Source organism: Oncorhynchus kisutch, linkage group LG2, assembly GCF_002021735.2.
Source record: "Oncorhynchus kisutch isolate 150728-3 linkage group LG2, Okis_V2, whole genome shotgun sequence".
In the NCBI taxonomy this organism is placed as follows: Eukaryota; Metazoa; Chordata; class Actinopteri; order Salmoniformes; family Salmonidae; genus Oncorhynchus; species Oncorhynchus kisutch.
In genome coordinates this window covers 37,011,222-37,038,169 of record NC_034175.2, presented here as the reverse complement: position 1 = coordinate 37,038,169, position 26,948 = coordinate 37,011,222, and the positions used below count along the sequence as shown (strand labels likewise).

General features: G+C 41.3%; 1 protein-coding gene across 2 annotated transcripts in view; it reads right to left on the bottom strand.

The window, feature by feature from the left end:
- LOC109902340 (nck-associated protein 5) overlaps positions 1 to 26,948 on the bottom strand; it is a 125,641-nt gene that overhangs the window by 87,667 nt on the left and 11,026 nt on the right. Inside the window, exons 1-5 of one of the 2 annotated variants that reach the window (XM_031793809.1) lie at positions 17,963 to 18,306; positions 15,750 to 15,871; positions 7,524 to 7,614; positions 5,758 to 5,919; positions 396 to 464 (exon numbers count right to left, since the gene is read on the bottom strand). In XM_031793809.1, the coding sequence (XP_031649669.1) occupies positions 396 to 464; positions 5,758 to 5,919; positions 7,524 to 7,614; positions 15,750 to 15,778 (351 nt within the window). In that variant the 5' untranslated portion in view covers positions 15,779 to 15,871; positions 17,963 to 18,306. Of the gene's footprint in view, positions 1 to 395; positions 465 to 5,757; positions 5,920 to 7,523; positions 7,615 to 15,749; positions 15,872 to 17,962; positions 18,307 to 26,948 lie in introns of those variants that run through there. The other variant, XM_031793805.1, reaches the window with a different exon arrangement.

Here is a 26,948-nt window from a genome sequence, read left to right as displayed (position 1 = left end):
CTACTTTTGACCTGAGCCCTGGTCAAAAGTAGTGCACTACATAAGGCCAATTGAGATGCAAACACTCTGGTGAACATGAGTGAACAAGTCTATGCCAGTTCTGGCATAAATTGCCCCTGATTCTTGCTTGTGTCTCATCCAGCAGCTGATTGCAATCTAGATTCTGGCACTGCATCGACAGAGCATTTACGATGATCAATATCTTGATAAGCATCTTTTTACTCATGAAAATATGGGTTGAGAAGGGCTGATACAATTACAAAGGAATGAGTAAAAGTGCTTCCGCTTGTGATTGTTAACTTAACTGTGTGAGTATGTGTATCTGTGTCTTCTTCTGTGAGTGTGTCTGTTTTTGTGTGTCAGTGCGTCTGAGAGAGAAAGAAAGAGTCACTTACCTCATCCAGACAGCGTTCATACTGCTTCCTCTGGTTGTCGTTCTCCTTTGTCAAGGCAGAGTTCTCCACCTGTAATAGCAAACACCTCCAGATATACTGAATATGTACACAAAAAACACCTTCACGTGTCCATATAAATATATTCTAAATATAAATCTGTAAACAATTACAGATAAATATACCACTTGTATACACATCAGCTCTTGAATGAGCTGAAGGTAACTCTTATACTTTTGTTTGTTATTTCTCTGAATTGTTTGTTATTTCTCAAACTTTAAAGGGTTCCTCAGCTGTCCCCATGGTAGAACCCTTTGAAGAACCCTTCTGGTTCACAACACATTCTGTACATCCCCTCTTTGCTTACTATTCTACAATCTCTTTCTCACTGGAGTCACATGTTAATAAGGGCCTTATGAGGCCTATCTGCCAAAGCATACACAGATAATGGATAATGCTATAAATCTGTGGTATCTCAATCCCTAAGAGCCACCAGGTCTCCTGGAGGTGTCCCAGGTGGAACGAAATGACTGATAGAAGGTTTCCAATCAGGAACTGATCCATTCCATGAATACAGAAGCGAGCAAGGTGATTTTCTATTTAAATTATTAATTCAGTAAATCTCTCAAGGGATAGCTAAGGTATTATACTAGCCAAGAGACTCGGGGATGCTACTTAGTAAATATCATAGACAACTGCTGGAAGTGTTTGGTGTTTGTGGTTTGCGAGGGAGGAAAAGTGAATAGTTTGTTTGATGCTCAGGTGTTGCTGAAAATCACAGGAGCATTTTATAAGGTATAGAAGCATCTCACAATGATTTTTTATTTTTTATTATTGACCTCTCATACATACTATGTTTTTTAATTGGGATGCCATCACTGTTTTTATGTATTTTACATGTGTGTGCATGCCTGCCTGTGTGGGTGTGTGTGTATTCGTGCATCACATTTTTACCCTACCCACAGCTCTTTATGCGTTCATTAGCACTAACGCGATGTAAATAAGAGTGGGTTCAAATTTGAGTAATCTAAACTTAGATGAATTAACTTTAAAAAAGTAACTAAAAAATAACTACATTGATTGACATGCGGAAAGCAGAGTATCAAACCAGATATCCGTGTCACTTCTTCGCCTCCTCAGCAAGCAAATGAGAAACAAATGACTTTTTTGGTTGAGGTGGTGAAGAGAATCAAATGCTTCTCTAGACGGTGAGCACAGTGGGATGGAACTGTGTTCATTTGTTTATTGACTTACTTCAGTTTGCAGCAAATTGTTCATGGCGGATTACAGGGAAGCCCCCAAGTGTTTTCACTGACATTGGTACCATGGGAATGAAAACACTTTAAAGTTGATAGAAATGTTTTAAATAATGTAGGAGACTATAACACAATAGATATGGTAGGAGAAAATCCAAAGTAAAACTTGGCGGTGGTAGGCCTGATCACCGGCGACGATGAGACAGCCTACAAGGAGGAGGTCAGTGATCTGGCAGTGGGGTGCCAGGACAACAACCTTTCACTGAAAAGAGTTAGCATGGACCCTCAGATCCAAAAATAAATAAATAAATAAAACAAAGTTATACAGCTGCACCATTGAGAGCATATTTTCTGGCTGCATCACCTCTTGGTGTGGCAACTGCTTGGCATCCAACCGCAAGGCGCGATAGAGGAGTATGGCCCAGTTCATCACCATGGCCGAGCTCCCTGCCATCCAGGACCTACAGTGCCTTGCGAAAGTATTCGGCCCCCTTGAACTTTGCGACCTTTTGCCACATTTCAGGCTTCAAACATAAAGATATAAAACTGTATTTTTTGTGAAGAATCAACAACAAGTGGGACACAATCATGAAGTGGAACGACATTTTCAATCATGAAGTGCACGCCCAATTTTTCAGTTTTTGATTTGTTAAAAAGGTTTGAAATATCCAATAAATGTCGTTCAACTTCATGATTGTGTCCCACTTGTTGTTGATTCTTCACAAAAAAATACAGTTTTATATCTTTATGTTTGAAGCCTGAAATGTGGCAAAAGGTCGCAAAGTTCAAGGGGGCCGAATACTTTCGAAAGGCACTGTATATACCAGGCGGTGTCAGAGTAAGGCACGACAAATTGTCAAAGACTTCAGCCACCCAAGTCATAGACTGTTCTCTCTGCTACCGCACGGAAAGCTACCTCAATTTTCTCGTACCCCTGCAGATAGATTTGGTACTGGTACCCCGTATATATAACCAAGTCATCGTTACTCATTGTGATTTAATTCCTGGTGTTATTGTTTTTCTATTATTTCTTTATTTTTCTCTCTGCATCGTTGTGAAGAACTTTGTAAGTAAGGATTTCACTGTCAAGCCTACACCTACGAAGCATGTGACAAATCAAATTTAATTAGATTTTTTTATGTTTCACAGCTGGAAAACTAGGGAAGTAGTTAGAAATTAAATGAAACATTGTATAATGTCAATGATTGTCAGACTAAACGTTTATTTGCAAATATAATTTAAAGGGAAAGCAGAAACCAAAATATATAAGTCAAAATATATAATATGCAATAGCGTCTACAGAGGCAGACAAGGTATTCAATGTAATTTAAGAATCCAGTTTATGGAAGTAATGGTCATGCTTGCTGTCATGCCCTGCCCGTAGAGATCTTTTTATTCTCTATATTTGGTTGGTCAGGGTGTTACTCGGGTGGGAAACTCTATGTTCGTTGTTTCAATGTTTTGGCCGGGTATGGTTCTCAATCAGGGACAGTTGTCTATCGTTGTCTCTGATTGGGAATCATACTTAGGCAGCCTTTTTTCCTTTTGTATTTGTGGGTAGTTGTCTTTGTTACGGGCATTATAGCCTAAGTAAGCTTCACGGTCGTTTCCTTGTTCTTTGTTTTGTTGGTGACATATATCTAATTAAAGGAAATGTACGCTCACCATGCTGCACCTTGGTCCGGTCCTTTCCATGACGACAACGATCGTGACACTTGTATGCTAAATGAAATGTGGACATCTTCCTCCTGACTCCTAATACATTCCATTGTAATACAATAAAAAATACTGCTGAGTTAGATGACAATGATTCCATTAATCCAGTCTAATTAATGGGGATGGATATAATAGTCCATTAATCCTGCTGATCCATTGATCATCTGGATGGGGTATAGGTGTGAATGTGAATATGATAGCCCTAAATCACATTCACATTCACATGGGGTGGGGCAAAGTTACTAAATCTTCCCTGTACGAACTGTTAAAGCAAAGGCAGATCAAAAAGACCTTGAAGTTTGAACTATTTCTCCTCATCGTACGTGTTTTATCCAGTGCATGAATCCCTAACTTTTCCTATTTCATGAAAAAAAACGGGTAAAAAATGATTTAATTGAGTCACATGTGCAGTACCAGTCAAACGTTTGAACACACCTACTAATTCAAGGGTTTTTCTTTTTTTGTGACTGTTTTAGAATAATAGTGTAGACATCAAAACTATGAAATAACACTTATGGAATCATGTAGTAAGCAAAAGTGTTAAACAAATTAAAATATACTTTACATTTGAGATTCTTCAAAGTAGTCACCCTTTGCCTTGATGACAGCTCTGCACACTCTTAAATTAGTGCACACAAAATGTACTTTTTCGCATTTACCGAATAAAAATCGAAAACAATTTCACTAAAACTGTTGAGTTAAATAACAAATTAGCCTACTCTGGTCTTGGCACGTGTGCAATAATATTTTATTTGTCAAATGGCAGTCAAGCATCGATCATCATGTCACCAGAATAACACCCTCTATTTTACTGGAAAGGAGCATCAAGATCACACTGAGTTTTCAACACCCTGTGAAGTTCATTGTAATTTTTTAAATCTGTAGCCTAAAAAACTGCATGGTTTCCAAAATCGCAGTGGGAGGACCACACCACATATCATCGTGTGACTTAAAGTTTACTTCGACATGATGGTAATTATATAATTACCGCTATTTCGATCATAATTAATTTGACCGACACTCAAGATCCCACCATGTCGAACTGACACATTTTCTGTCTGCATTTAAAAATTGTACCAAAACTTCCTGTTTCCATCACAGCTTAAAAACTGTGGATGGAAACATGGTTACTGACAGTCACTCAATTTTCCCATCTCCCAAAACATGTTTTAGATTGCTACTGTAGGTAAGTTAGCCTAGCCAGCTATCTAAACCTTGTAGTAAACATCACCGAATTACCGACCGGGCACACAGGGCATGTGCTCAGGGGTCCTGAAATCCAGGGGACCCCCTATTGATTTCGTTGGTCACTCTCACTCAGATATAATTTGAACATGGCAAAAATCAGGGAAAAATTTGTACACTTGCAGGAAATTTGCTTTAAAACTGCTAAAGTTTATCTTCACCTCATGGCAAAATTGCAATATTACCTTTGAAACTGCAAACATTTCTCTCCACCCCAACAAAGTTACCAAGTCTCGCTTAGGGCCCCCAAAATATAACTGATCTGGGATCTGCAGACAGTTTGTAACTCATGTTAGCTTTCTGTAGAGCAGGTGTGAATAAGGAATATATTCAAAGGAACAGTGGCTTCAAATGTTAACTACTAGTTCGTTACTGAATTATCACATACTGGATATGACTAAGTACTTTCAAGTCAGACCCATTCCTCTCTGCATGAATATACTCAGGCCTTTTCACATAGAAAATACTGAAATGGACACAAAGAATGAATAAAGTAGAATATAATATAATGAATAGAATCACTGTCATCTTTTCATCAAGCCTCTTTCTGCATTAACCGGGGACTATGTATTCAATGAGCTCTTAGCTCATAATGGAATCAGCCAGACTAAAGTACGATTGACGGTCTAAGGAATGATACCTGGCAGCTTCAACAGACAAAATGAATATGTATAGTTATCAAAGTGTTTCTGACAGGCCAGATACTATCCCCTTCAGTACGCTGCCCACTGCACTATGGTATCCTCATATAACCTTTGGAGGACTTAAAATTTTCTCTTTATGGGCCATATTCAGACTAAAGATGCACACATGTCCAGTGTAGGGGCAGGCTTTTGTTCCACACAAGCAGTAACACACCTGGTTCAACTAATCGAAGCTTGACCAATCGGCTTTAATTAGTAGAATCAAGTGCATTTCTACTTGGTTGTCCGTCTCTGACCTACATACAGTACAAGTAAAACCATTGTTACCGGCACTTTATCTACTCTTAATTTATGCTTATATCATTATCCGAATGATATAATAAAATGAGCCAACTTCGAATCTAACCAAACATTTATATTGGTAATTAACCCTATGAAGTATCCATAAGAGAGGATGGAGAGAGGTAGTAAGGGGAAAATAGACTCTCATGTGCCTGAGCTTACCTCAAGGGCCCGCAGACGCTCTAGAATGGGATTGGTCTCGTCGTAGTCCTCCCCGTGTCCCCTACGGATGGCTCCTGGAGAGTTGGGCCTCCTTTCTTTCAAGGGGGGCAGTGGGCCCTCCAGACTGTCCTGCTGTTTCCACATCTCCTCCAGGAGTTTGTCCTAAACCAAAGAGAGAGAGGGGTTGCAGGGAGCCACAAAGTTGCTGAAACTATTTTTGTCTTGCATTGCCTATTGGAACTAAGGCGCTATTTGCCTCGTCTATTTTCTCCAACATACAATATACTTGTACATGTACACAAAGTATTAATAGAAAGATATAGAATTTGGCCTACAGTATGGATTTTATTTCATCATATGCAGAACTGCTGTTCTGCATCTGCAGTTTACTGTATATGGATGTAGCTACAAGAACTGTGAAGGCATGGAAATTAAGACTTCCAATTCATAGTATTTTTGACTCCTTCCAAGAAAAGCAATCACAGGATTTGTTTGATGTTACATTTGATATTTTTTAACTGCCTCTTCACAATTATAGTTGGTTTCATAGCCACCACTAACACAGTAGGCTACTTCTTATTTTGCTGGCTGCTCATTTCACCATTTTGCCACCATAACTCATAGGGCTTGTCCTTGGTTGACCCCCCCCCCCCCCCCCCCCAATGTTTATTGATTATGATTATGAAATACGGAAGGAAGTCTCCTTCCTTCCATGAAGTATTGTGAACTAACTTTAAAAGCTCTGATGATTAAAAATGCATTTGAATTATGAGGCTTATTGGCATTTGCACTACGCTGTGTTAGTTTTTTATGTCAAACACTTTTACCCTCGCTACTTACAACAGTCAGTTGCATACCACAACTGTTCGAGATATGGAGTAATCGAAAAAGGCGTGTGAGGGCGTGGTGTACTGTCGAGTCCACGAAACATCATGGCCGCAAATCGATTTAGTGTTCATCGCATTGCAACTTTCTCAAAACCAAGCAACCGTCCAGTAGACAATTAGTAAGGTCTCCAGTGACACATACGTCCCTCATAATTACTTATACATGCAGTGTAGTCCAGTGTTACATAAGTGTGTCTTAAAATCCAGCCACTTTCCCATTCATTCGGATTAACAATATGTTACAGGTACTTAAAACCTGAATTGTGGCCAAAGACCCCACAATGGGTTATAGAAAAAACAAAATAACATCTTGCAGAGAGACCATGGTGAAATGTTTGACAATACAATAGGACCCCATCAATGTATTGTATTGTAACGACCCTGGAATTTTGAATGAGTTGGTAGCGTTCCCCTATTTATGAACTATTTTGGGACTATGGTTAGCGTACTTGCCTTGGAGCCAGGTGACTAGGGTTCGAATAACCCCAGTGGTCGTACCTGCTCTTGGCGGTCACTGCATTGGTGTCAGAATGTGTGACTGACCTAAGCTGCTACAGTATATGACATTCATCAGGAGATTTGATAGAATCTAGCCTAAGGGTGAACACTCTTCCCACTGTCTCTTCCAAATATCCTATCCCCATGCTACTGTATGTACAGTAAGCTATTACAGGGGATTGCCGATGACAGTGAACTGAAAGTTCATATTTGTGTTTGTGAAAAAATCTCTGTTCACAAACCTTTTATCCAACACTGTTAATTAAAGAACCTGGAAGGTGATTTATCACGTTTTGCATACTTGCATCAAAAATTGTATTTATTTATTTAGTTAAACAACATAAACAGAAAGCAAATAAACCAATATGGTCAGTGCTGTACCTTGTAGGCCTTCATGAGGTCTAATGGATCCGCACTGGGGCCCTCCAGTGTGTCCTGGTTCTGTAGCAGGGTCCTCACCATCTCCTCCATGCTGCAGGCACACAGAGCAAGGGCACCAATCAGAACATAGAATGTGGAATAAACAAGCTTGAAGGAAAATGTTCTTTTTTTAAATGTTTTGCAACAGAAAACTAAAATGAGCCTTTCTTATTGGATACGTCCAGGTAGTCCCTTCCTGTGTCAGACAGTTTTCTTCCACGTGATGCCTAATGAACACGATCCAGGTCTAAGCAACAGTATAGGCACAATAGGCTGGTTCATACAGTATATGGTAGGAGAAATAAATACATGTAACAGCACGTCATGAAGATGACATTGAATGTGTTTCAGATCGACACCCAGGACAGTGTGTCAACAAACAGAACAAAGTAACACTTTATTCTAGTGTAAAAGGTATCACTCTTTTACACCTGACATAACTATTATTTAAGCATCATGAATGCGTTATATGTAACCAAATTGCAAAACCTAAACTTAAACCTTAACTAACAACAAGTAGCCTACAAAGACACCTCAGTCGTCAATGAATAAGATCATAGCCCCAAAATATTTGGACTCTAACCCATTGTATCATACTTTAGATTTCTCTGTTGGTGAAGACTTTGCCCTTCATTTAGTAACCTTTGCAAACAACCATCATGCTAGCTGACATTTGAGCTCTTAGTCCTCATTAAACTGGCAGATCCTTGTTTACGTATTTTTAATTGCTTTTCCTTAGAGCGCTGGATGCTTGAGAGACACCGACCACGTTTCTCATAATACTGTGCTCACTGACATTTTTCCTGGTTATTTCCATAGCAACTTTTCTCCGCTTGACGCATGTGGCACGGATATTAGTCCAACCCAGCTAACTGTGACCAGGCCTTTGACAGTCTTGCCAGGCAACTCTTTGAGGAAAGGTCTTGGGTATTGGAGACACTGGCACTGACCTGCAAACTACCCAGCAAATGAACAGGAGAGGAAGTGAAGAACCCACTCATACTTGACTAGCAGGAAATTGCAAAAAAAATGGCAAGTAAAAACAAAGGAAAGGTGCCTCCCGAGTGGCAAAGCGGTCTAAGGTACTACCGTGCTTGAGGCGTCACTACAGATCCCAGGCTGTATCATAGCCGGCAGTGACCAGGAGACCCATGAGGCGACGCACAACTGGCCCAGTGTCGTCCGGGTTAGGGGAGCGTTTGGCCGGCCGGGATGTCCTTGTCCCATCACAATCTAGTGACTCCTGTGGCGGTCCGGGCGCATGCACGCTGATACGGTCGCCAGTTGTACGGTGTTTCCTTCGACACATTGATGGGGCTGGGTTAAGCAAGAAATGTGTCAAGAAGAGGTGCGGCTTGGCAGGGTCGTGTTTCGGAGGGCGTATGGCTCTCGACCTTCGCCTCTATGGAGTCCGTATGGGAGTTGCAGCAACGGGACAAGACTAACTACCATTTGGACATCATGAAATTGGGGAGAAAATGGGGTAAAAAGTACAAAATGAAAAATAACAACAAATTTAAAGGAAAATAACCAAATGGAATAATGAAACAATGCACACCGTCTTGGTTTTATAGTACTTTACTCTAATTAATACATTCAATTCAATGTATTTTTTAGACTAATTACTAGAAATGACTGGTTCACTGTGTGACATAGCTTGTAGTTACTTAAGCACAGAAGTTGCTAAACGGTATCAAGTGTTTGCATCAGGATGTGCGAGTACTTTACTAAAATAATTTGCACCCTCGTTGATTTGTCCTCGTGATGTTTAGCCATAACCTCTTCTCAACCCTGCGGAGCGAGCCCCTCTTCTTAAAGCTTGTATAACAATCACACTATCCTCTCTGTCCTTTTACCTGCTCTCCATTCACTTGTCACGCTGTACTTGACTCCCGGGCTAACCTATGGCAGCCTGGTGCTTTGTGTCACATTACTGTTTCATTTGCAGATATCGCTTTCTCAGTGAGACTGGTATGCAGGACATAATAGTCTCACTACAGCTCAGCTTTGTCTCATTCAGAATATCTTATCCCCATTTGCGTGCTTTTCCATGTATCACAGCTTTGTCTCACTACAGTGCCTTGCGAAAGTATTTGGCCCCCTTGAACTTTGCGACCTTTTGCCACATTTCAGGCTTCAAACATAAAGATATAAAACTGTATTTTTTTGTGAAGAATCAACAACAAGTGGGACACAATCATGAAGTGGAACGACATTTATTGGATATTTCAAACTTTTTTAACAAATCAAAAACTGAAAAATTGGGCGTGCAAAATTATTCAGCCCCCTTAAGTTAATACTTTGTAGCGCCACCTTTTGCTGCGATTACAGCTGTAAGTCGCTTGGGGTATGTCTCTATCAGTTTTGCACATCGAGAGACTGAAATGTTTTCCCATTCCTCCTTGAAAAACAGCTCGAGCTCAGTGAGGTTGGATGGAGAGCATTTGTGAACAGCAGTTTTCAGTTCTTTCCACAGATTCTCGATTGGATTCAGGTCTGGACTTTGACTTGGCCATTCTAACACCTGGATATGTTTATTTTTGAACCATTCCATTGTAGATTTTGCTTTATGTTTTGGATCATTGTCTTGTTGGAAGACAAATCTCCGTCCCAGTCTCAGGTCTTTTGCAGACTCCATCAGATTTTCTTCCAGAATGGTCCTGTATTTGGCTCCATCCATCTTCCCATCAATTTGAACCATCTTCCCTGTCCCTGCTGAAGAAAAGCAGGCCCAAACCATGATGCTGCCACCACCATGTTTGACAGTGGGGATGGTGTGTTCAGGGTGATGAGCTGTGTTGCTTTTACGCCAAACATAACGTTTTGCATTGTTGCCAAAAAGTTCAATTTTGGTTTCATCTGACCAGAGCCCCTTCTTCCACATGTTTGGTGTGTCTCCCAGGTGGCTTGTGGCAAACTTTAAACGACACTTTTTATGGATATCTTTAAGAAATGGCTTTCTTCTTGCCACTCTTCCATAAAGGCCAGATTTGTGCAATATACGACTGATTGTTGTCCTATGGACAGAGTCTCCCACCTCAGCTGTAGATCTCTGCAGTTCATCCAGAGTGATCATGGGCCTCTTGGCTGCATCTCTGATCAGTCTTCTCCTTGTATGAGCTGAAAGTTTAGAAGGACGGCCAGGTCTTGGTAGATTTGCAGTGGTCTGATACTCCTTCCATTTCAATATTATTGCTTGCACAGTGCTCCTTGGGATGTTTAAAGCTTGGGGAATCTTTTTGTATCCAAATCCGGCTTTAAACTTCTTCACAACAGTATCTCGGACCTGCCTGGTGTGTTCCTTGTTCTTCATGATGCTCTCTGCGCTTTTAACGGACCTCTGAGACTATCACAGTGCAGGTGCATTTATACGGAGACTTGATTACACACAGGTGGATTGTATTTATCATCATTAGTCATTTAGGTCAACATTGGATCATTCAGAGATCCTCACTGAACTTCTGGAGAGAGTTTGCTGCACTGAAAGTAAAGGGGCTGAATAATTTTGCACGTCCAATTTTTCAGTTTTTGATTTGTTAAAAAAGTTTGAAATATCCAATAAATGTCGTTCCACTTCATGATTGTGTCCCACCTGTTGTTGATTCTTCACAAAAAAATACAGTTTTATATCTTTATGTTTGAAGCCTGAAATGTGGCAAAAGGTCGCAAAGTTCAAGGGGGCCGAATACTTTCGCAAGGCACTGTACATCTCATTCTCACTCTCTTTATCCAGTCACATACTGTATGATACCATTCTCTGAACATCACAGCAATGTCTCATTCATTATATTCGCTGTCTCATTACGTTCGCTCTGTCCTACTTCATACATGGCAATCCATATAAAATGACATGCTCTTCAACTAAGCTATTGTTTATCTTCACCCTCAATAAAAAATAAAAACTCCTCTTATAACACAGTCAACCACTCACCCCATGCTGTTTTTCCATCCAAATTCTGGGACATTGTTGTTCCCTCTAAATGACGCTATAAACATGGTGCAAATATTCCTCAGGTCCATACTGTATTCATACTGGGATTCGGTTAGCAATCTGTGTGTATGAGTGGGCATTTGGTAAAAGTGGGTCTCCGGCCTCTTTATGTAGGCCAGTGAGGAATAATGTGAGCCTGAGTGCTCCCGGAATTGGAAAATTACATGTTCCACCCCTCTGTTCGACTATTCACTAAAAAGGAGGCCCCTGTTTCTGTGACAACCCTATCCCATGACTCTGGGCCTGGCAGGGATAAAGGTTGGGAGTGAAGCCCTCTTCCATCTGTCCAAAAAATGGAATTCCTCAAGGGCAAGGTCAATGCAGTGTTTAAGGCCTTTACTCGTAATCAGTTCATCAGTAATAGCCTTTATTTAGCTCAATGTTGCACTCTGGATGGAGTTTGATGAACTCCTCTAAAGATAATGTTATTTTGCTCATACAGGACTTACAATTTTACAAAATATCGGAACTGAGACATTAGTCCCTGTTCTACTGTGTCATGTGCTCACTGCTTTCTATCAAGCATGCACGGCAAACTATAGAAACGTTGTTAAAAGATACGACCAAGATACGGCCGAAAACAACAGTTGTCTTGTTTTCATGGATTACTAAAACAAGGCTATATTATGAGTCGTCTTTCCAGTCAGACAGACCGTTTAGACGGACACAAATGTTTAACAGACAACCTATTCAGACAGACAGATAGAGCGCAAAGGGACGGACAGACGGACGGACGGACAATGTAAATATGTAACCGACAAACACATTCCCGTAAACATATAGCTGGCCTACTGTCACACAGATAGGAAAGGAGGCAGGTTATACCATTCCTGGCTTGTAAAGCACCCCTAGTAAAGCACCCTGTTTTAATAGAGTTTTTTTTACTGCATTACTGTTGTACCACTAACCGTGACAGCATCGAAACATCAGAGCCACAAATCAACTTAAGGGACAGAAATACAATCAGGTGGAATGTCCCTTCATGGATTGGGATCATGCTAGGTCCACGTTGTGGTGACCTCTTATCACCTTTTCTTGACCAAGATCCAAAAACACAACAAAAAAACAAGTCCTGGCGACTTAGTGCTTCAGTGTGTTTCAGTGTTGGCCTTTTGGTGTACTCTGTCTGCCCGTACTCTGTCATATGAAGACACGCCCATGGGCAGTAGCTCATGAGGGAATTCCACCGTGAAAAAGCATGGAAAAGAGTAAACCATAAGAATACAGCTCTTCTATAAAATGTTTGATTACCATCTTGTACCATGAATTATTTTTCATAGACAAATTTGGTCTATTGATGGTTATGGTTCGTATTTGTTGAGCCGTTATCTAATAAATGGTAAGATGACCTTCTCATTAGATTACAAATTATACCGTTTTGATAGTTATTTAATATTGTGGCAAGTATTTTAAGTGTTGATAGTGTTAGCATTTTGCAAGAGAAATGTGTTGTTTTGGCAAACGCACTTGCAGTTTAGTAGGCTGTGTTTTACTGTTTGCAAAAGTGATCCCTGTTACGAGTGTTAGGCAATCGAGAAAAACTGTAATCGCACAAAGAGGCCTGACAGATATACTGCTAGGTATTGTTAAATGCATTTTGGGGATCTGGGACCACTTAAACCTCTTGCATTACAAGGATAAAGCATTACATTTCTAATTGTGAAACGTTGATAATGTTGCAAGCATTTGGTTAATGTGTGTGTGCATGCATGTGCGATTTCTGCACACCTATGTGTGTGTGTGTGTGCGTGTGTGTGTGTGTGTGTGTGTGTGTCTGTGTGTGTGTGTGCGTGCCTGCGTGCGTGCCTGCGTGCGTGCGTTCAACCCAACACGTGCATATTCAACTTGTGTGTGGTTATCTAGATTTTCTCCATTGAAGCCACAGACAAAGGGACAACCACCTTATCACCAAATGGTTTGTTGCTGCACCATAACATTTTGCTGCCAAAGGCTACAATTTTCAAAACCTCCCCCATCTCCAGCACACAATGTGTGAATGGATGCCCTAGTTTTACAAACAGGCCGTGAAGTGACCCCTTTCACCGTCCACTCCAATGACAGACCCTAACTACTGTAGCCCTGCTAATCCGAGGCAGGCAGGCAGAGACTAACTCAGAGCACAATGCTGGCTTCTGCTCTCCAGGGTTGTCATTACTGAACAGCCACAGCTTTCTAATGCACTGAGGTGTGTCTGGATACCAGAAGCTCCACAGGAAAAACACTTTTAATTCTGGAGTTGCAGCTGAATACTGTCAAGAGGGGGAAGCGGGTCACTGAAGTGGATGGTGTACTAGTTCACTCCAAATGAAAGGTTGTCAGGCATTTTCAATTGTTCGGTTCTCCACCCGCAGTAATGAATGAAATAGTATCATCTGGTACAGGGACCACAGATATCAATTTACCTCTGTAACGCCGGATCAAAAAGTGGTTTGATTCTTCTACGCAATTATCATATCTCTCTGTCTGAAAATGGTCTGTACAACAGTTATTCGGCTCCGCCTCGATTAGACCAAACCACATAAACTTTCTGTAGGCCTGCACCTCATTTACTTTTGTAGGGAGGCAAAACCTTTTTGTGTCTATTGAACTGGGTTTATTTATATACATAGTTGTAAAATGAAGATGTGTGCTTGTCAAATAATAGAGCAGTGCTTTAACAATAATTTGTATCTATCAGTTATGTTAATTGTTTTGAATTACTCATTAGTAACAAATAAAGTTCTTTAATTATGTTTTTTGATACAAATCTAATTATAGACAATACTTTAACTTCACTGGAACTCATACAATGAATGTTCAAAGCTTTAATCATTTGTACTGTACAATCATTACAATGAATCCAAATTAAATCATTTAAAAATGCGCATAAACATAGATCTCTCTCGCACACTGCATGATGTTTATGTTTAAAGGAGCAAGTACCATGAAGATATAAACTAAACTAAGGAATCTATTTGATTGGATGTGCTTTTCTAAAACATTAAATTTGCCATGCTTTGAAATCACAGACACTGCACGAAACCAGTGGAGGACTTACCATTAGGCAGAAGAGGCAATTGCCTCAGGCCTCACATCATCAAAGGGCTTTGTGAGCTGGGCATAATTTAAACAAAAATTACACTTGTAAAAAATGGAATAATCTCTCTGTTTGAGGCTTCCCCGTGCTCCGCTCGAGGCCTTTCATTGAAATTAAGCTGCAGGAATGAGGCTCTTTCAGAGTAGGGCAGAAAAAAAGAAAAAGAAAGAAAGTACACCTCGTTTTACCAGAAAAATTACATAAGTTAATGCATTTCTTTAGTAAAAAGAAAGGTGCTAATGATTATACTACCATCGTCGTCAAAGCAAAGGACATGTATGTGTAGCTCATGTACTGTATGTGATGCACACTGGCCAAAAATAATATGGCTTGTCATACTATTTTTGTCCAGACAGCACCAGATACATGGGCTACACATAGTAATACAGAGGGGCGCTGTTTTGCTCACTCAGATGCTTTCTCCTGTGAGATAGATTTAGCCACTTGCGAATTGAAGGAAAGTGCATGGTGCACGGTCTGGATGCAGGAATTATTTTGGATGAATTTTCACGCACTGAGAAGGTGATCAAAATCAAATAAATCTAGTTGCTGAATTTCTGCAAAAAGTTTTTATTTCATATGAAGTTTTAGAGAAAAGAGTTGACACCTGGCTTTGTAGTTTTTCATTGAAACAACGTCAACAGACAACAGTACGGTGCCCATCTGTCGATTCTGTGACCTTTACTGAATTTAAAGCTGATCTGGGTTCATATTACATAGATTTATTGTAGTGACAGACAGAAGGATATTAACCTGGAATATTACTGCGTTGGCCATGTTTGAATATACTACCACAGTGTTTGGGTTGGGTTGCGTTGTCTGGGTTCTCATGGGGTCACTATGCACAGTTCTTCAGGTGTTGCATAACACAAGGGAACATGTAAATGTCATTTTCCACCTGAAATTTCTCAAACATACCATTCCATTTCATGGAGGTAAGCTTTTTGTCATGGTGTTTATAGTGTTGGTGAGGTGTGGTTTGAGTTGTCATATAGCGATAAATATGCTAAAGGGTGTAATTCCCTCACACGAAAGTGACAGGAAACAATTGTGTTGGTTACATCTATGCTGCATGGCACCCTAAGGTGGTGTGGGTGGACGTGAAATTGCGTTACAGTACCTGGAGTAGTGTTGTTCGAGTGACACCATCTGGCTATGTGTCTGCTGAGCCTTGTCCCTCTCCTCTCTCTCTCTACGCCCAGATGTTGTTTGTTCTCCAGCTAGGCTGATGGATCACTCAGGCTGTAAGAAGAATGAATACCGGTTGTAACATAAATAAACATACTATTTTTTTCTGTTCATCTTGCATGATATCATAGTCCTTTATCTACGCAAAGATAGCAGGTTACATCCCTTCACCTTATTCACCAACATAAGGACAAAGCAAATTGGCATGCTACTTGTGAAAACCTCAAAAACAATATGTGTTATAACCCCATAGTTGACAGGTTACAGGTCTGACTACATCCCAATGACATTTGGGAAAATACTTAGGGTGAACTGCAGTTGTGGCGATATGAAAGAATCTGAGTTGTAGCCTGCCACCTACAGTGCCTTCAGAAATGATTCACACTAGTGGTGCGCCTGTTCAGCAGTTTGTTCACCCGCAGCCACCTGCAATTGCTAATAACCCGCAACCCGCAACCACCCGACTATATGTGATGAAGTGAAAATCTGAGGCCAGCACACGACTCTAACCCGCAAATATAGTGTTCCCTTTTTTTCTCTTGAACATGTTTTTCTTCAACATTTAGGCTATTCCTTTATTTATTGAATATTGAAGCCTATTGAACAGTAGCCTATGTGATGATGCGAGCTCTCTTCTGCTCTCTCATCATGTCAAACCACCGTTCTCCATTCCACATGCTGCCAAGTAGCCTACAAACATTTCCATTTCTATAAACTGCATTACTGCCATTGCAACTTATGAGCGCACCATTTGTTTGTGCTGTTAGAGGTAACACAAACTCAATCACTATTTCATTTGTTTATAAAAGAATGTGCTTTATTTTATGAGTTTTATTCATTGTAGGCTAATAGGCTACCTGTTGGTTTGAGAGATTTGTGGGTGTTGGGCGTGTGGTGTTGCTAGTGCACGCCACACCTCTCTGTAGGCTATTTCACGCTATCATTGCGTTGGTTAGTCAATTGGGATTCATACTATATTCTGACAATTATCCATTGTTTTACTCAACCAGTAACGCAATTCTGGTTTAAGTTTACTGTGGTGAAGACTGTATGGAGAGGCACTCCAGACATCCTCAACGGCTAAGTTCCTTGGGGTCACACTTCAAGAAAACATGCCCTGGAGTGCCCACATAGAGTGCCTGGAAAAGAAGGGAATCAAGCGCCTGAACCACCTGAGGGTATTCTGCAGAAAAAAAGTAGGTCCAGGAACAGCCATCAGTGTATCAGAGCTATCAGAGTGTTCCAGAGCTGCATCCGGCCTTTTGAGTATGCTACACCAGCCTGGTGTAACGTGGGGAGGTCTCATGTCAGAAAACTTCAGATCGTTCAAAACATTGCCATCCCCACGTTTGTTGGCTACAGCCTGAATTTAAAGTTGATTAAATTACAGCCTGAAATTAAAAATGATATAATTGAGATTTTGTGTCATTGGACTACACACAATACCCCATATATATATATGTGTATTTTTATTTTATTTTAAGTAATTAAAAATAAAAGTAAATATTCAACCCTTTTGATATGGCAAAAAATAAGTTCAGTAAGTAAAAATTTGCTTAAAGAGTCACATAATAAGTTGCATGGACTCTGTGTGAAGTAATAGTGTTTAACATGCTTTTTGAATGACTATCTCCTCTCAGTCTGTGCTAGCAAAACAGTCCTTTAGCTCAACATCCGCTTATTTGGACCACTTCTTTGTTGAGCGTGTCACTGGTCCTTCCTGTTTGAGCATGAATCAGGAGGATAGAGTTATGGTCAGATTTGCCAAAGGAAGGGTGAGGGAGAGCCTTGTATGCATTTCTGTGTGTGGAGTAAAGGTGATCAAGAGTTTTGCCACCTTTAGTTGCTCAGGTGATATGTTAGTTTCTCTGCATTCAAATCACCAGCCACGAGAAGCGTCGCCTCTGGATGTGTATTATCTTGTTTGCGTATGGCCCTATACAGCTCATTGAGTGAGGTATTAGTGCCAGCATCAGTTTTCCCTGGTAAATAGACAACTATGAAAATTATAAATGAAAACTCTCTTGGTAAATAGTATAGTCTGCAGCTTATCATGAGGTATTCTAACTCAGAGGAGACTTCATTAACATTGGAGATCGCGGACCAGCTGTGAACAAAGAGACATACTCCTCCCCCTCACCTTACCTGAGGCTGCCGTCCGGTCTAGATGATGTATGGAAAAGCCAGCGAGATGTATATTATCCATGTTCAGCCACGACTCTGAGAAACAGAGAATGTTTCAGATCTTCAGGTCCCGTTGATAGTAGTCTCGAGCGGAGCTCGTCCAGTTTGTTCTCTAGTGATTTTACATTCGCCAATAGGATGGAGGGTAGAGGCGGTTTATTTGCTAGCCAGCGTCAGGATGCCGCTTCGTTTGCCTCTCTTGCGCCGTTACTTCGTCTTTTGAGTCCCAGGGATTAGGGCCTGATCGGGAGTAAGACTCGTTGAAATTGTCATCCAAATTGAGGTTAGTGATCACTGTTCTGATGTCCAGAAGCTTATTTTCGGTCATAGGAAATAATGGCGGAGACATCATGTAGAGATCAGTGGGGAAAAAAACACACAAAATAGCAGAATTGGTCAGGAGCCCCTAAAATGTCTGGTATCCACTGCAGCGCCATCTCACCAAAAAATATTTGCATTAAAATGTTGGTTCATTGACTCATTCAATAATATTTTCCATAGTCAGAGATAGGGAATATTTTCCTTAATCTCTTAATCTGACCAGGACTTTTATTGTAAAGCTATGCCTTCAAAACAAACAAGTCACTTGTAACTCAGCCTTGAGTGTCCCAGACAATGTCAAGTCTGTGATATTATTTATGAGCTTAGTTCAGTAAAATGTTGGTTCATTGACTCATTCAACAATCTTTTCCATAGTCAAAGATATGGTCTTTTTCCTAAAACTTGTTAGAATGGTGCAATTATTTGTTGGACAGAAACATGTTTTTACTTGCAGATACATATTCATCGTCATTAGTCTTATATTCTCAGCATATTTCTCCTTCAAAATAACCATATTAATCTCTCCAGCAGGTATCATCCCAAACATTTACATTTGATCTACAAATGTGCGAGTACTCAATTTGAATGTCAGTTTTTGTCATATTTGTCTGCCTCTGGGTTGCGGAAACTAGGTGCCTGGCAGTATTGACTATAACCTGAGTCATTACTCCCATCTAGTGGTGAACACAATCAGTTACTAGAGGGGAATAAGGTATGGAGTCGTGAAATCAAGCTCCATGTCACGTGAAATCAAGCTCCCTGTCACGTGAAATCAAGCTCCCTGTCACGTGAAATCAAGCTCCCTGTCACGTGAAATCAAGCTCCCTGTCACATGACAGACAAATAAATACCGGCTGGGATTAAATCAAATGTAACGTGAAATCAAGCTCCCTGTCACGTGACATCAAGCTCCATGTCACGTGACATTTGATTTAATCCCAGCATGTATTTATTTTCCTAGTAGCATTTAGTCACTACATACATTTTTTTCCATCTACGTAATATTGCAAAAATCAGAAACTTTCTGTCCAAAAATGATGCAGAAAAATTAATCCATGCTTTTGTCACTTCTAGGTTAGACTACTGCAATGCTCTATTTTCCGGCTACCCGGATAAAGCACTAAATAAACTTCAGTTAGTGCTAAATACGGCTGCTAGAATCCTGACTAGAACCAAAAAATTTGATCATATTACTCCAGTGCTAGCCTCTCTACACTGGCTTCCTGTCAAAGCAAGGGCTGATTTCAAGGTTTTACTGCTAACCTACAAAGCATTACATGGGCTTGCTCCTACCTATCTCTCTGATTTGGTCCTGCCGTACATACCTATACGTACGCTACGGTCACAAGACGCAGGCCTCCTAATTGTCCCTAGAATTTCTAAGCAAACAGCTGGAGGCAGGGCTTTCTCCTATAGAGCTCCATTTTTATGGAACGGTCTGCCTACCCATGTCAGAGACGCAAACTCGGTCTCAACCTTTAAGTCTTTACTGAAGACTCATCTCTTCAGTGGGTCATATGATTGAGTGTAGTCTGGCCCAGGAGTGGGAAGGTGAACGGAAAGGCTCTGGAGCAACGAACCGCCCTTGCTGTCTCTGCCTGGCCGGTTCCCCTCTTTCCACTGGGATTCTCTGCCTCTAACCCTATTACAGGGGCTGAGTCACTGGCTTGCTGGGGCTCTCTCATGCCGTCCCTGGAGGGGGTGCGTCACCTGAGTGGGTTGATTCACTGTTGTGGTCATCCTGTCTGGGTTGGCGCCCTCCCCCCCCCCCTTGGGTTGTGCCGTGGCGGAGATCTTTGTGGGCTATACTCAGCCTTGTCTCAGGATGGTAGGTTGGTGGTTGAAGATATCCCTCTAGTGGTGTGGGGGCTGTGCTTTGGCAAAGTGGGTGGGGTTATATCCTTCCTGTTTGGCCCTGTCCGGGGGTGTCCTCGGATGGGGCCACAGTGTCTCCTGACCCCTCCTGTCTCAGCCTCCAGTATTTATGCTGCAGTAGTTTATGTGTCGGGGGGCTGGGGTCAGTTTGTTATATCTGGAGTACTTCTCCTGTCCTATTCGGTGTCCTGTGTGAATCTAAGTGTGCGTTCTCTAATTCTCTCCTTCTCTCTTTCTTTCTCTCTCTCGGAGGACCTGAGCCCTAGGACCATGCCCCAGGACTACCTGACATGATGACTCCTTGCTGTCCCCAGTCCACCTGGCCATGCTGCTGTTCCAGTTTCAACTGACCTGAGCCCTAGGACCATGCCCCAGGACTACCTGACATGATGACTCCTTGCTGTCCCCAGTCTACCTGGCCATGCTGCTGCTCCAGTTTCAACTTCCACCTGACTGTGCTGCTGCTCTAGTTTCAACTGTTCTGCCTTATTATTATTCGACCATGCTGGTCATTTATGAACATTGAACATCTTGACCATGTTCTGTTATAATCTCCACCCGGCACAGCCAGAAGAGGACTGGCCACCCCACATAGCCTGGTTCCTCTCTAGGTTTCTTCCTAGGTATTGGCCTTTCTAGGGAGTTTTTCCTAGCCACCGTGCTTCTCCACCTGCATTGCTTGCTGTTTGGGGTTTTAGGCTGGGTTTCTGTACAGCACTTTGAGATATCAGCTGATGTACGAAGGGCTATATAAATAAATTTGATTTGATTTTGATTTGATTTGATTCATGTCACTCTTATGGATATTCTGTGTATGGGCATTACGCATACAAAAGGAGACATTACTATTCTTAAATATACGCTGTGGAAAATACTCCATACTCCTGGTTATTAAACAGATCTCATATATGGGCATTATGTAACAGTCTGCCTCACAGAACATTATCGATGTTCTCTTTATTATGTCCTGCAGATGGAGCTCTCAGCGCAAGAGCATGATTCTTTGACATGCAGTGAAAAATAATCTGGAATTTACTCTTGTATGCGTTGGTGGATAAATAGCATGATCTGCACACATTGTATTCATGTCAAAATCTCTCCATTAAATTCAGTGTAATATTCCATCATAATATAATGGTAACAATGACATCATTTTAAAGCTTGTGGATTTTGAATCAATGGAGATGGTTCATAATCGTTAAATGTCAAATCCTTTCTAAAAGAGCAGTTTGCCTAGCTCAAAATCTGCTCATTAATAACAATGAATAAAGAAATTCATAGACTCTGCATTTCAAAAACAAAGCTATATCTACAATATCTATCAAAGGGACCGTGAAGAGCAGAGGCTACAGTAGCATACACAGACAAAATCAAATGCAGATTTGTGATCTACGAGAGTTCACTGAATTAGTAGGATCTGCTGGAACTCAGGACAAGTGACCTAGATCAGGAGTGTCACACTAGCATGTTAGAGGGCCGTGCAAGAGCTGCTGTCCTGGGTTTTGTTCTGTATTTAATTACATTACCAAGCCAAATGATTCACCCATTGTTGGGGTTTACTGTGAGGACAAACATGATAGGCCCTCATATGCTCAGATAAACACAACATCTATGGTGACCAGGGTAAAACATCAAATTGTTGCCATAGTGGATTAATAGTTCCTCACGATCCTCACAAATTGTTCCTCTGACAAGTGAACATATAAGAGTAAGATGCTGTTAAATCTTCGGTTTATATGTGTGCATTACTTAAATGTGTGCAAATCAACATGCGCAAACATTTATACCGCAATCCTGAATTGAGCCCATGGTGTGGGAACAATTGAGGGTGGGCCCACAGTCATTCCATTGCTGTCTTGTCAGCAGCAGGCAACAAGCAGTACACTGGTATGTGTGCTTATTTGGAAAAACTTAGGACAGAAAAGTAAACACTGTCATTAAATGTTTTCCTCTGGGTGGAGGGTAAAATTGGTATAATTGAGGAAGCTCTCCTCTTCCTCTCGCATTGATGTTTTGAATGAATTAGGGTAAGGCCTTGGGGACCTTTACATTCAGATATTTCTTCAGTAACTCACATCCTGCTGCAACCCAGAAAACTATTTCACCTCCACATCTCAGATTCAGTATTACCGACAGACATTTAACATGCATTATGTTAAAAGACTACGTGCTTTTTGACTTAAAAAAGGGGATTCTTTAGAAAAATTGTGTATAGGGCAAAGCGATATATCGAATTTTACAACGGGTGGTTCTAATCCTGAATGCTGATTGGTTAAAACTGCATTCCAGACGGATTCTATTCCACAAGTTACAACCAGCTAAATCTATGACGTTAAAATACCTATTTAGTCTGTTCCATCTGAATGTGCAATCCACTGTCTCATCAGCCATGCCAGAAAATGTCTATACTTGATCTCCACTATAAAAAGCATCTAGACCTCCGCTATAAATAGCATCTAGACATTATCTCACATTTCTTTTAGACTGAGATTTAGTATTCAACTGTGGAGATTTGTATAAACCTTTGCTTTCTGTCTCTCCAACATTGCAACATTGTTTCAATATTCAAATTCAATCTCCAGCTGTCCCATAGTAACGAATGTAATGGGAGTCTGGACGAGACAGACAAGCAGGCAGTGTTTCATAGCCAGTCAAAAACATGAATCAGCTGGCATCCTTTTTCTGGATACATACAAATAAATGTAAATTGAAAAAGGGTCAAACTAAATGATGGTTAGCTAGTTTGCAGCCTTTCCAGCTTCAGTTTGAAGTGATTGTGTTAGCTGTGTTATTGGCTAGCTCCACTGAACAACAGTGTCCTGACGAGTGAGCAAATGTTCTATGTCAGGTGAAATCACACCTCATTAGCTCATTGTGGGGCGGCAGGGTAGCCTAGTGCTTAGAGCTTTGGACTAGTAACCAAAAGGATGCAAGTTCATATCCCCGAGCTGACAAAGTACAAATCTGTCGTTCTGCCCCTGAACAGGCAGTTAACCCACTGTTCCTAGGCCGTCATTGAAAAAAATAATTTGTTCTTAACTGACTTGCCTGGTTAAATAAAGGAAAAAAATATTGTTATGGATCCAAGTAAATGTCACTATAAAACAGCTTATGCAAATGCAGCTACTTTGATGTTATTCTGACAACACTTTTTGACGTGACTGTAAATTAGCTGTAGTTGGCTAGCTAGCATGCAAGAGATAGGAACAATGGAACTTTTAGAACGAACGACTGGATCCATAGATACAGAACAGATAGAATGAATAACAAGCTGGGCTTGGGTAGCAACCCTAAATTTGTGTCAGGACTGTATCTTGTGAAAGGATGAAATAGTATGAATAAATGTATCAAAAAACAGTTTTTTATGAAAATATGTCAATCATTATTAGAATATGTTGGTAACCTGTTTTATAAAAGTGCTAATGTTCTCAGTACATCATGCAGACAGGAATAAAGAACTCTCGGGGAAGAAGAAAGGCGGGGGTGTATGTTCCATGATTAACTAGTCATGGTGTGATTGTGATAACATGCAGACACTCAATGTCACGCCCTGACCTTAGACATCCTTTTTTGGTTTGGTCAGGGCGTGAGTTGGGGTGGGCATTCTATGTTTTGTGTTTCTATGATTTTCTATTTCTATGTTTTGGCCGGGTATGGTTCTCAATCAGGGACAGCTGTCTATCGTTGTCTCTGATTGGGAACCATACTTAGGTACCCTTTTTCCCACCTGTGTTTGTGGGAAGTTAACTTTGTTTAGGGCATATAGCTTCACAGTTTGTTTGTAGTGTTTATTGTTTTTGTTGGCGTCCTTTTCTAAATAAAATAATATGTACGCTGTTACGGATACAGGTATCCTGTGTGTGTGTGTATCCTGTGTGTGTGTTTCTTTTCTCTCCTTCTCCCCTCACAGGTGAAAATCATCACTCCCCAATCAGTCAACAATCAATCATCAATCAGAAGACACACCTCCTCCTATTTCCTACCCTATCACAGTTCCTTCCCCATGGTTTAAAAACCCCATCATTTGTTTGATCTAGAGCTCAATCTCTCTGTAAATGCCATGTATGTAGATCTCTGTGTGTCACTCTCTCTTTGTGTCTTTCCTCTCTTTTGTTTGAGCACCTTCAAATCACTTTGTCATCTCCTGTGAGTATTGTTTTTGGTTATGGTGTTTGTTTGTTGCTGGTGGGAAAAGGGGGAAACCAAGACAAGTTGCCCATGGGCATACACTACCCGTAGGTGAACTTTGTTAAATACACTAGTTAGAACTGGGCGGACCACCCACTGTATTTTTGGTTAGTTAGCTGTTGTTAAAGAAGGCTAGTCTAGCTTAGGGGTGTTTTTGTATATTTATTGTTTCTTTCCTTGGGTCTAGCTCAGCCCCTTTTCCTGCTCCCCCCCCCCCCCCCCCCCCCCCATTACCGTGTGTTTATAAATAAACCTGGAGTTTGACGGTAGATTTCTGTTGTCGTGGTTATTTCGTTCACACTTTTACTTTGTCACAATAATAATTTGCATGAGTTATGTTACGGGTCTCATTACCATCCCCCCTAGACTGTCGGGCCAAAAGGGATTCGTAACATACGCTCACCACGCTGCACCTTGGTCCTCCTCCTTGAACAGCCGTGACACTCAAGTCCTTTTGTTCACGTGACCTAGAATACCTCACATTCAAACGCCGACCATATTACCTCCTACGAGTATTCTCTTCGGTTGTAGTCACAGCCATGTATATTCCCCCTTAAACCGACACCACGACGGCCCTCAAAGAACTACACTGGACTTTATGCAAACTGGAAAGCACATATCCTGAGGCCGCATTTATTGTAGCTGAGGATTTTAACAAAGCAAATTTGAGGAAAACGCTACCGAAGTTCTACCAACACATTGACTTTAGCACTCACACTGGAAAAACATTGGACCACTGAAATGGCTACAAGGCCCACTCCCACCCACTCTTCAGCAAATCTGATCACGACTCCATTTTTGTCCTCCCTTCATATAGGCAGAAACACAAACAGGAAGTACCCGTGCTAATTTCTATTCAATGCTGGTCTGACCAATCGTAATCCATGCTTCAAGATTGTTTTGATCATGCAGACTGGGATATGTTTCCCATAGCCTCTGAGAATAACATCGACGAATACACGGACACGGTGACTGATTTCATCAGGAAGTGTATAGGAGAAGTTGTATTAAAACCTACCTAAAACAGAAACCGTGGATAGATGGCGAGGTGACTGGGAATGTGGCCGAATACAAACAGTGTAGTTATTCCCTCCATAATCAAACAGGCAAAATGTCAGAGACAAAGTGGAGTCACAATTCAACGGCTCAGACAAGACTTATGCGGCAGGGTCTACAGACAATCACAGACTACAACGGGAAAACCAGCCAAGCCGACATCTTGCTTCCGGACACGCTAAACACCTTATTTGCACGCTTTGAGGATAAAACAGTGCCACCGGCGTGGCCCGCTACCAAGGACTGTGGGCTCTCCTTCTCCATGGCAGACGTGAGTAAGACATTTAAGTGTGTTAACTCTCGCAAGGCTGCCGGCCCAGGCGGCATCCCTAGCCGCGTCCTCAGAGCATGCGCAGACCAGCTGGCTGGAGAGTTTACGGACATATTCAATCTCTCCCTATCCCAGTCTGCTGTCTCCACTTGCTTCAAGATGTCCACCATTGTTCCTGTACCCAAGAAAGCAAAGGTAACTGAACTAAATGACCATCGCCCTGTAGCATACTCTTCTGTCATCATGAAGTGCTTTGAGAGGGTAGTTAAAGATCATATCACTTCTACCTTACCTTACACCTAGATTCTAGACCCACTTCAATTTGCTTACCGCCCCAATTGATCCACAGACGATTCAATCGCCATTGCACTGCACACTGCCCTATCCCATCTGGACATCAGGAATACCTATGTAAGAATGCTGTGCATTGACTATAGCACAGCATTCAACTCCATAGCACCCTCCAAGCTCATTATTAAGCTCGGAACCCTGGGTCTGAATCCCGCCCTGTGCAACTGGGTCCTGGACTTCCTGATGGGCCGCCCCGGGTGGTGAAGATAGGAAACAACACCTCCACTTCGCTGATACTCAACACAGGGGCCCCACAACACCCGTGCCAATATATCCTCCAAACACAGGCTTCTCTTGCATTATCACTTAAATAGACACCGGCTGGAATGTGGTTTAAACCAATCAACATTCAGGGGTTATTTTTCGGTTTCATGAGCGTTTATGGCCGCTTGTTCTCATGTTGTATTTTTGGTCTCGTCTCCATTGCTCCTCTGTGCTGTGTCCAGCTTCCCATTTACACCAGAGATCTGTATATAATGACGAGATTCTAGTCTCCTCCCTAGCAATGGGAATTGTTGTCCCAAAGGCGGGAAGGTAGATGACAAGCTTAGGTCAATGTGTTTTTATGGGCTTATAAAATAAGGACAATGTGTTATTTTGGACAGATTTTAGCAAGTGTGAAACCTCTCGCTTTGCCTCTTCCTCTATGGTTTACACACACACCAAGCCCCTCTCCCTGCCTCTCTCGCCAACAAAGTTGAGAGAGATCACATCTTCCTCTCTGACAAGAGGTTTCAACTAGCTATTTGAGGTTTGCTCCAACAGAATCGGCCATATGGACACCAAAACACATTGAGACATTATTTTACTGTAATAGAGACGTTTTTACAATGATACCCTTTTTATGGCTCAAAAACTATAATTAAATTTAAGGTTCAATTAAAA